This window comes from Musa acuminata, chromosome BXJ3-2, assembly GCF_036884655.1.
Source record: "Musa acuminata AAA Group cultivar baxijiao chromosome BXJ3-2, Cavendish_Baxijiao_AAA, whole genome shotgun sequence".
Lineage (NCBI taxonomy): Eukaryota > Viridiplantae > Streptophyta > Magnoliopsida > Zingiberales > Musaceae > Musa > Musa acuminata.
This window is the reverse complement of record NC_088350.1, coordinates 25,736,615-25,747,546: the sequence shown is the minus strand read 5'-3', so window position 1 is coordinate 25,747,546 and position 10,932 is coordinate 25,736,615. Positions and strand designations below refer to the sequence as shown.

The 10,932-nt window shown below is 38.9% G+C and overlaps 2 protein-coding genes across 3 annotated transcripts; both read right to left on the bottom strand.

Moving 5' to 3' along the window:
* Positions 1–490: 490 nt before the first annotated feature.
* Positions 491–5,888, bottom strand: LOC135630886 (eukaryotic translation initiation factor 3 subunit I-like). Its single transcript, XM_065138166.1, has 9 exons — positions 5,633–5,888; positions 4,741–4,956; positions 3,560–3,687; positions 2,459–2,578; positions 2,262–2,351; positions 1,772–1,858; positions 1,572–1,651; positions 792–881; positions 491–689 (listed from the first exon to the last, which is right to left on the bottom strand). The coding sequence occupies exons 1-8, from the start codon at positions 5,814–5,816 to the stop codon at positions 806–808; spliced, it is 981 nt and encodes a 326-aa protein (XP_064994238.1). The 5' UTR covers positions 5,817–5,888; the 3' UTR covers positions 491–689; positions 792–805.
* A 1,483-nt stretch (positions 5,889–7,371) lies between these two features.
* Positions 7,372–10,226, bottom strand: LOC135631043 (ethylene-responsive transcription factor RAP2-4-like). Of its 2 annotated transcripts, XM_065138424.1 has the most exons (4): positions 8,670–10,226; positions 8,279–8,440; positions 7,839–8,125; positions 7,372–7,642 (listed from the first exon to the last, which is right to left on the bottom strand). In XM_065138424.1, exon 1 carries the CDS (start codon positions 9,779–9,781, stop codon positions 8,837–8,839), a length of 945 nt encoding a protein of 314 aa, XP_064994496.1. In that variant the 5' UTR covers positions 9,782–10,226; the 3' UTR covers positions 7,372–7,642; positions 7,839–8,125; positions 8,279–8,440; positions 8,670–8,836. The 2 variants fall into 2 exon arrangements, with proteins under 2 accessions (XP_064994496.1, XP_064994495.1); XM_065138423.1 differs by having other exon boundaries at positions 7,372–8,125.
* Between the last annotated feature and the right edge of the window lie 706 nt (positions 10,227–10,932).

The window sequence follows — 10,932 nt, the reverse complement described above, 5'->3', positions numbered from 1 at the left end:
CAAATGTAGGACTATTGCTCTCCCTACTCCAGCATTGCTCTTCATCCACATCAATAAAACATAAGACCTTTGCCTCACCTCTCTTGCCAACATGGATACAAAGCAAGGTCGATGCAGATGTCTTGCTTGAGACGTGTTAAAATTATTTTTTTATCCATTATTCATCCGCATCAATAAAACACAAGACTTTGACGCAGATGCCTCGCCTGGGACATTAAAATTATCTTTTTACCTATTATTTTTATATTACTCTTCATCCACATCAATGAAACACAAGACCTTTACCTCACCTCTCGCCTGAGATATTAAAATTATTTTTTATCTTCCCATGTTATCACGGACTTTTATCTTCCCTGCCCTCAACAATGACGAGAAGATGGCACGTAAATGAAAGAGAACCGAGTGTGCTTAACTCAGAAACAGATATCTTGCATGGCGTTGCATATGTAAGTTGCTATATGGCAATGCATAGCAGCGAATAATAGAGATGTTGAGTTAATGCATGCTTGTATAAAAAGTTCTGCGGGCAAATTAAACAATGGTGTAATTCCCGAAAACATTCTTGAAACTGTTTATAGTATTGAGCAGTTGCACATAATAAATGTGGATGTCCATATCCTTCTACACGATATAGAGGTCCAGCAACAAAATCCTCGTTCTTCAAAGTTCCTCCACAAGACAGGAATAGGCTGCATAACCCACAGGTTGTAAAATAGAACGTATTGATCAATGCAACAACAGTGAAATATATATATATCACAGATTCTAAAACCAAGATAGAACCGGCGTACCACATATTCCTTGCTCACATCTTAATAGTGAAGTAATCTGGGTCAAAATGATGCAGTCTTACGTAACCATCTTCGCCACCACTCGAGAAACTATGTAAAATAACAGAATTGTAAAAGATATAAGTATGGAAAATGCAGCTATTTAAATGATAGATTCTTGCAAATAAATAAATAATGACTACTGGATGCCGACATGCTTCATGTTGACACTTCCTTACACCATGTAGAAGCAAAAGAAGAAAGATAACTGTAAAATCTAGGAGGTTTTGTTGCACAGCAGAAACTGCTGATACCATCACACAATAAAATCTAGAATTATATCTCATTCAACAATATTAAAAGATACTGTAAAATAGTGCAATCATTTCATCCCAGAGATCTTAAATCTGAAACATGGGGAAATCAAGGAGGAAGAACAAACAGAAATGAAATGATATTCTGCTGATAAACCAAGATCACATATCTGATTGCCAAATGAAAGTTTGGAACAACCAAATCAGCAGAAAAAGAACAAAATCAACACCCAGGAGAAAGATACAATGCCTTGTTCCTTGTACACGCACAAGAATACACTTGCATGCATGCGTGAACAATATAGGCAAGGATCACAGTAGAAAAACCAAGGAAAGTCATTAGAAATAAGTCCAACAAACCTTCAAATGCTGCATGTCGCAACAATGTCTATCAAGAAGTTAATGTTGGCCCTCTTGATCTTTCTAAGAAAAATTTAAATTAAAAAAAATAGATCCTGAGACAAGAAACATAAGCTTGAAAACAAACCTTCTCCCATCAGGATTGAAAGCCAGAGCATTAATCGGTCCAAAATGTCCCTTCACACCCCCGATTTCTTCTTGAAGAATCTGTTTCAGAAACAACTAGAAAATAAATCTACTTGCAAAGCCTTAGTCAAACTCAACCACAAACATTCAATACTAGTACAGGACAAAAATTATTGGCATTGTAGTAAAGAACTACATCACCTTGTGAAAGAATTTTGCCTCAAATTTTCCAGCACGACGATCAGTGGTTGTGACATGTACTGCCTCTTGGCCTCCCCCAATAACCACCTAAACAAGACCAAAATAGAGAAACTTATATACAGGATCAAATACTAACTTAGACCTGATGTCAAGTTCTATCTCTGCACCAAAATAATAACTAGCCACTGCACTCATCAAAGGTGCAGATAAGATTTCAGAACACATGGTATGTGAGGGTGAGCCCTGGCACCATAGGAAGGTTCTTTGCAACTTGGGTGACTAGAGTTCTAGTCATAGAAATAGTCTCTCTACTTGCAATGGTGATGCTGGAACATTGAATCTCCCAAACCCAGCATTGATGACAACCCTCGTACATTGAGACTTGGGGGGCTAACTTCTACTACTACTATAGGGGCTGCTATTTCTTCCAAAATCATGTGAAATATATGATCAAGAAACCCAAATGAATGAAAAGAAATTAGTTACATACATGATCAAGAAGTGGAGATATCGCACAAGCATTGACTGGACGCTCTGTCACGTATGTCTTGATAAGAGTCAGAGTTCTAGCATCCCAGAGCTAAACAAATAGAACAAAAAAAAAAAGAAATAAGAGAAGAATAATAAGAAAAATGAAGTGAATCTAGTGGAATACAGAATTGCAGCATTAAGGATAGTAATTGATACCTTGGCAGATTTATCTAAGGAACCTGTCAAGAAGTGGGAACCATCTGCAGATTTTGACAGTGAGGTAACTGTTTTCTGATGACCAGTTTCTTTGTCAGATTCCTTCAACAGCTGGCCGGTCTGTAAAAGTTACAGACAAATGCAAGAATAAATATACAAGTAAGCAGTACACAAATACCAAAGTGAATAAGATGGATGTTATCAGTGAGGTGGCAAAATTTCTTAGGCATGTGTCCAAATCATGCATGTGCTTTTACCTTTTAATTTGTTATTTCTTGACTAAAATCTCTTGGATAATACCATGCATGTGGACAGAGATTACCAAATTGACTTCCTTGAGTCAGATGATAACAAAAGAAAAGCTATCCATGAGTCAAGTTTGCCAACCATGCTTTGCTGTCTCACCCAATCCTTCACAAGGGCCACCAAATTTCTTTGAAGATCTGCCCCAAGGCATCACTGATGCCCAAACAGAAAATGTTTCTCATAAGCAGCCCCACATTACGGAAGAAGTAAAGACTACTTCCCACTCCGTGCAACCAAATTAATGTGATTCCAAAGATCACCACACTATGGAAACATTTATTTTTTTCACACAGTGTAAAACAAGTCAAGTTACCAGATTGCACAATCATGTGAGATTCTAACTTCCTATTCATTGCTACAAGAAATTCTAGCCAAGAAAAATATGACCAAAGTATACTCATCTGCTAACTAAATTTTACTTGATATAGGAAGCAGAATATATTCATGAACAATTAAGTGTAACTCTATTAGAAGATAAAAATAGAAGAAAAAAAATTATGATGGTATGAACAAGTCCAAAGAGATCTATAGATTCCTGGTTGGATTCTGTGAGCCAATTGGAGACCTAAGAAAAATAATATTGGAAACAATAAGAAAATGAGTGGCAGCTCTTAGTTTAACAATTTGCCCTAAACAAACTTCAACATTGACAAAGATCCATATAATGGACCCCAAATATATGTTACATTATAACTTCTAGGGTATCTGGTATAAGAAGACAAATGCATGAACTCATAAATGGATCCAAAAGATGTGATAAAAATGATGGCCTACTGAAAGGATGATGCAACCCACCTCAGTATCCCACACACGGACTACTGCATCTTCACCAGCACTTATAATAGTCTTGTTTAGAGGTCCCCAAATAGCCCTATTTATTCGCCCCTGAGGCCCCTTGATTGTAAGGACTGACTCACTACTCTCTGCATAACAAGCCAATTTGCAGAAGTGAGTAATTGACTATTGTAAGAAAATATAACAAACTGCATATCAGGAATCACAAAGATAAATAAACATCTGAAGCTGTTATAGCTGTAAAGAGATCATAATTGATAATATCAAGTCAAACAAAGAAAGTGGTAAACCAGAGTCCAAAATTATGTGAAAAGCTAAAAGAGGCAAGTTCTCAGTTCAATGATGGTTGATTGATCAGTAAACATGGCATTGATTCAAGCAGCAAAACTGGTGTAATCCCAGGGATAATAAAAGTTGGCAGAATAAATAAGGAGTTTTAAATATAAGAACCCTAATTATCTATGTTTTCATCATCTATATTTCAGCAAACCAAACAGAACAATCGATGCCATTTGACAGAAAGGTGTTTTAATGTATTTACAATTGATAAACATCTGTGATGCTAAATATATGAGAAACAAGGGCAACATGAGATGCTATAGATTTATATCTGAATCTATCAGGATATGGTTAAGTAAGTTGATCATAGACTTTACTTTTCTGATTTGTGTAAAATTTTCTTTGTTCTGTCCACAGTGCCACATTTCAGTTTATCTTGACCAATGTTTAATGAGCAATTATGAGGTACTCAAAAAAGTGTAAAAAATACTACTTGGTCAAGGCTTTGAAACGACACATCTAGCTGAGAAAGCTTTAAGTTCGAAGGAAAAAATAAGTTGGTCAGATAATAAAGCCGCAATGGAAGAGTCATTGTTTATAGGTTAAATATACATCATCTTAGAATTACAATGTCATGTAATATATAGGCGGCCTAAAAGAACCACATAATTTTAGTGAACTATTAGTATACGTAATCTAAGAACAAAGTCCACTGGTATTTGAAGAGACTATGTATAATACCTCCTTTTTTATAATATATTTTTATATTTCTTTCCCTGTTCTTGTTGTCTACTTCAGGTTACATGACATGTTATAAATTTATGCACCTAAAGAAGGAAAGAATTTTTTTTTTCAAAATGTGCAATAATTTCAGGTTCAAGATGATGTTAGACAGTTCATACGTTCATTAGGATCCCTTGCAATTCGTTTCACTTGAATGGTGGATGGCAACCCCATAAATGGATCAGTTGTGATTACGGCAAGCTTATCACCAACAGAGAAGTCCACAGATCTAGCTGGAGAATCAAAGTTGAAAGAATAGAGTTGGGCCCCTGTCTGGACATTCCATAGTTTCACGCTCTGATCTGCACTGCCCGTGATGAGGCGCATAGAGTCCCCTAGACATATAACAAAAGAATATCAGCCAATCAATCAAAGTATATAAGAAGAGAGAATTTTATGACCACGTCTTGAACAGAAACTAAGACAAGCATTCACATAGTATATATGTATCTCCAAACAATAAACAACAAACACTTCACAAAGTGCACCAAGACATATCTGTTCCTCATTGTCTTCAAAAGACAAACTACTGGCATATTTTTCCTGACTTGAAAATGCAACTGCATGTTCACTAATGTGGTTGGTAAGGAACGATGTGGCATTTCCCTTCCAATAAAGCAAACAAATAACATAAATTTGTAATACTTCTGATGGAGAATATAATCTCATCAAATTTCTCTGTGATCTATTACTCACCTTATCAGGATAGCTGAAAAGCTGGCATGTACACACAGCATCAATAATTTTTTCCAGAAAACACTCAAGCATATATGAATTCAGAATAAATATTGAAAGTAAAACAGACAAATCTTCAGAATATGGGGAGGTGGATATATGACCATCAAGAACCCATTTTTCTTACGAAATTTGATTTACAGAACAACAAACTGACTACAAAAGGAACAAACAAGAACAGCTAAACATAATAAAATGGTCGAATCTTCAAGTCAACCAAAATAAAGAGTAAAAAGAATATAAAAGAAAGGGACGTCAAAGAGAGAAAGCCCTCACGGGAGACGTCGCAGCACCAAACGGCGCCGTTGTGGCCTCGGTAAGTGCCGAGCCTCTCGCCATTGTCGGCGAACCAGACGGTGGGGTTGTGATCCTTGGCGCAGGAGAAGAGCAGATCCCCCTCCCGGTTGTACTTGAGGAACGTCAATGGCCTTTCATGGCCCTTCATCAAGATCGGCCTCATGGCTCCTCTGCTCTGTCTCCCCCGACTCCCTCGATCGAGCCCGCTTCGCGATACTCGGAAAGAAACCTAATCGGCACGTTAGGGTTTGCGATATTTCTTACATACATGAACCGGACGTGAACCGGGCCGAGGGGGTTCGGCTTTTAGTTCACATTAGGCGACCCAGCCTAAACCGGCCTATATGGGCCGCACATTAGGCCATAAAACAGGCCTTATTTCTTTTGGGCCTCAAATCTTATCACTTTATGTACTCTATAATCATGGATGAATGAGAGGCAAAATGCATCATTCATATCAAACAAGTTCCATATTTTATGAATAATAAGAATGCAATATTAATTATACAGGAGATGGATTAAAGAACAGATATTCCAGGTTGTGTTCTATGAATATTGGAGTTGACATGGTCATAGAATTATGGATCCAATCTGGCATCAGGTGTTGATCTTACATGTTGACCCAAAAAGGCCTTATAATGATTCATCATGTTAACTTGTATGATCTTAAAAAAATAGAACATATATTTTAGTCTCATATCGAGAGTGGACAAATATAGAATTGACTTATAATAATCTAATAAACATACGAAAGTCAACTTGAAGGTTTAAATTCAGTTTTGTATTGTGATAAAAATTAAGATTGATTTATATGATGAATGTTAATGGTTAGATTTAATGAAGTTAACATGTCACAGATCTTTAATTTGATCTAAGATGAAGTCTAACACATGAGATTCTCATCTAAACATTGATGTGAAAGGATTATCCCTGCAATTAGAAATATTATTTTTTTGTTATTATAATAATTATTATTTCTTTTTCCTTGTTTAAAAACAACATCAGAGACATAACAATCATGTCACTGTTCTTCCACAAGTCAATTAGCCACCACCATTCCTTTCACACCAATAATGGGCACTTCTGTTCCACTTACTCTGTAATCTAATATTTATTTGCGCATGAAGTGCTTGTTGGAGTTTCTTATCCACAAGTTAAGTGATGGCAAGCAGAAGTCAACTTACATAAAATATTAAGCCATGGCTATTGACAAGCATCCATATGGCAGAAGTAGAATGAGAGCATTGTTGCAAGTATTTGAGTGTCTATGCCACTTGGTTGACTTTGCAAAGGTTGGCTGATTAGCCTTTGAAAGACAGCATTCCTATGTGCATCCTATCACTCTTTGATAGGTTTTGATGAATTAAGAAACAAATAGAAAAATGATGAACAACTTGAAAAGGCAGCAAAAGTCAACAGGCCTTGATAACCCACTTCATGTCAGAAATGAATGCATTCTGCTGACCTGTGAGACAATATCAACCAACTCAGACATGGCTACTTTCCACTGCTTTTGGAAAGCAACAGAGGTGGAAGCATGGAGATCAGGAGCTGACCTGTGAAACAACATAGAAGATGAAGATTGGATGCCTTCACAAAGTAATGAGACTGAGTATTGCAGGAGGCTTTCACCACTAGGACAACTGCAATGGATCAGTCTTGTTGCTGGGTCAAGAACTCTCCCCTGAGAGCATGACCATGATATTGAAGTCTTATCAGAAGTCTAAAGATGTTTAAAGAAAGGAAAGAGAAGATACAGTTGGTGGTATGTGGCAAGTGAGTGGTTTGGTCAACTGTGATGATTAGGAATAACAATTGGTGACAGCTTGGACTGTGCTTCCTTCTCTGTAAAAATGGAGTCCTCACAGGACAAGCAAAGAGGAATCCAGATGCTTCTTCCTCTTTTCATCCAAAGCATATGGAAGAACTGGCTTTCTTCAGCACACATAAGAATGCAATGCAAAGCTCACTGTCCACTTCAGTTATTTCCTGTCATCAACAATAGGTCGTCAACTTCTGCAGACTAACAAGAGAAAAGAAAGTAGTGAAGGATCTTGCTGCAAGAAACTTGATTGGCACTCATCAAATGAATTGGTCGAGAAGTTTAATCATGTCAAGAACCCAATCTGATCCTGCAAAGTACCCACCAGGTTAGTGTCAGATCAAGATGGGGGTGGATCATTACCTGACCCACTTGCAGGCTTCTTGTACAAGATATCCAGAATCTAGCAGCAGAGGGCATGCCTGAATCTATTGTCTGCTAGAATGAGATTTGATGTAATCAGTGTGTATTGAGGTGATATTTTCTCACTTGATATGAGGCAAGAACACCTGTTTCATGGTTGTAAAGTTGTTTTGAGTATGCAGCTTTGTTCTTGGAACCAATTTGAGTTGTCTCTGAAGTTTGAAGGCAATGTAGCATCTTTTGCCTCTCAGTCTTCCAGCTCATGTATCACCACTTGATGCATTATTCTGCAGCAAAAAGGCAAGATATATGATTCACTTCTTCCTATGTAGTGCCCACTAAATGAAGAATGTGGAGAAGCTTTCAAGCCATGACCAGAAGAAGCCTCAGTTGTTCTCTTAGGAAAAAGGCATTACAACAGGTGGAAACCGCAGTCATACCAAAGCTTTCTTTCCAAGGATAGTAGATTTGAGATCTGTGCTCAATGATTTTCTCATCATAATACTGTTCACTTTTATCTGTCCAGTCAGAAAACATTGCATCCAATTTCTTCTTGCTGAAGGCTTCAATCCAGTATTCATGGATTTGTATCATCACACTACCTGAATGATGAGATCTTTGATGACATTAGAATTAAGTAAGACAATCGCAAATAAACTGTTGGGAAAGCAATTTTAACTTATGTTCTTAATGAATGTACAGAGAACAAATCATACACAAGAATATGATCATAATATAAATAAAGCTGTTGTAATTACAGGACCAGAAATGGCTATTGCACTTGCAAGAACACAATCTTTCTCCTGGTAATGCCTATAAAAATCAGCATACCTGGAGATCGACTACAAGCAACATCCACAAGACTCGAACCATCAAGCTTATTAAGACCAACATAGTGGCCATGCCAATGCCTAAAAATCCATTTGCAGCAGCCACCGGAGACACCCACTAACAGAGCAGAACCTGAAGAAAGCTAAAGGATTACAACATGACATGAACTACTGATCGGAAGAGAGAATAGAGTCCCAGTCGATCTCCCATGATGGATACTTGTGCAACTTAAAGCTCTCTGATTCATCCCATGGTGCCTCAGTGAAGTCCAAGTACTGGATTTGGGAGGCAGCTGTTGTTCCTGAGGAGGTCTCGTCTCCCTCGAGGGAAGACGAACTCTCGGATTTGTTGTCCTCTGAGCCTGAGCTGATGATTTCGTTCGCTGCTGCCACGTTTGGTCTAGTCTTCCCCTGTTTCTGTGAACTGACCATGCTCTCGCAGATGGCTTGGAGCTTGGCGTCAACAGAGGAGTGGAGCGGTGCGCCGAAATGAGCTCCATTTCTTCTAAGTTCCGGGAAGTTGAGCCTCGCGGCGTCGCCCCGGAGCTTGAATGCTGCACGGTCATAGGCCATGGCAGCTTCCTCTGCGGTATCGAAGGTCCCAAGCCAGAGGCGAGTGCGGTTCCTGGGGAGGCGGATCTCGGCGACCCATTTCCCCCAATGGCGCTGCCGGACACCGCGGTAGAGCTTGGTGGGCTTCGGAGGCGACGCGGAGCAGCCAGATCGCTTCATGGATTGCGGCCGGGGGCCAAGGAAGCCCGCGTAAGCCATTTGCTGCTGCTCCGCAGCTGCCGAGAGTGGATGTTGGAATTGAACAGCGGGTAAGTAATTGAGGCCGATTCGAGCTTGTCGGCCGAGGGCATAGTCGTCTTGGATTCGGCTCAAGAAGCTCATTGCGGCCATGTCGATTGTTGTCGAAAAGGAACCAGAGTAGGGATCAAAGATTGGATTTTGATGAAGGTAACAGGAGAAAGGAGACGACTCAGAAGGGGAAGAGCTGGGGAAGTATGGACTTGGAGCACCTTGAATTGCTTCAAGTGCTTCACTCAAAGGATCTGATGAAGATGATGAGAAAACTTGCATGGTATTATGCATATCCACAGCAGTGGCCATGACTTCTCTATGAAGAAAAACAAGAAGCTTTAGCTAAATTAGCTAGAAGAACAAATCCAACTGGTTCTAAAACCAAGCAAGGAACAGGGCAGGTGTAATAAACTAGGATATCAGAAGAACAGAGAACTGAGAACCAAACTGAGGGCAGAGAAAAATAAGCCCCTGAACTGAGGAAATCTGTAGAAGAGCAGAAACCCAAGAACAAATGGTCTGGATTTCTGTTCTATGATGAAATGGAGACCTCTTGTTGCAGAAATTATTGCAAGAAAATGGCCAAAGAATGGCCTCTCTATCTCACCTTGAGAGACAACAACTAGATCAAAACAGGAGTTGAAGAAGGAGAAACTAAATCAAAAATTACTCCTTGATAACCTGCAGAGGATCTCTCAGCTCACCAAGTTGGAGTTGAAAATTTGAGTCCTTTTTTCTCTGCTCAGGGAAGGAGCCTAATGAAGAGTTTATATAGGCCTATAGCTCTTCCCTATGAACCAATGACTAGATGCCAAGTACCCAGTACCCAGTGGAGGGGACACCTGGTAGCTGGTGATTGGCCCAGTGGTAGTTTGACCCTTGGCATCACAGCCTCTTGGGTTTCAATGTTGTGTGTTCTCTCAGTAATTAATAATGGCTTTGGATATGGGCATATTCCTGTGGGCTCAGGGGTGATATCATCTGGTTTATTTCTAGCCACAAGGCTTTGCTTTGTGGAGATTACAAGGCAAGCATGGTTGGGTTCACTACAAGATAAGAGCCTTCTGCTTGTGAAAAGGACAAGAAGAGTAGGTGTAATGGAAGGAATGACATGTCTTGAGCTCAATTAGGGTGGGCTATAAATTGTTCATAGGATGTTGATGTTTGAGGTTGGAGGTTTTTAGGGCATTATTTTTAGGTGATCATGCATATTAAGCTCAAATTAGGTATAGTGTGGACTGTCCATAAGATGGTGATGTTTGAGGTTGGAGTTTTTAGTGGATGATTATTAGGTGATCATGCTTGTGGAAGGGCCATATAGAGTGTTCTGGAACAAGATAAACAAGAAAAATAATTAGAGAGACATTATAAAACAATATCCAAGAAACTTATCCTTATCTAATTCACCTAATTTATTGGCTCATGTAACAATCACCCACATAGATAAAATGTCTTTCAAT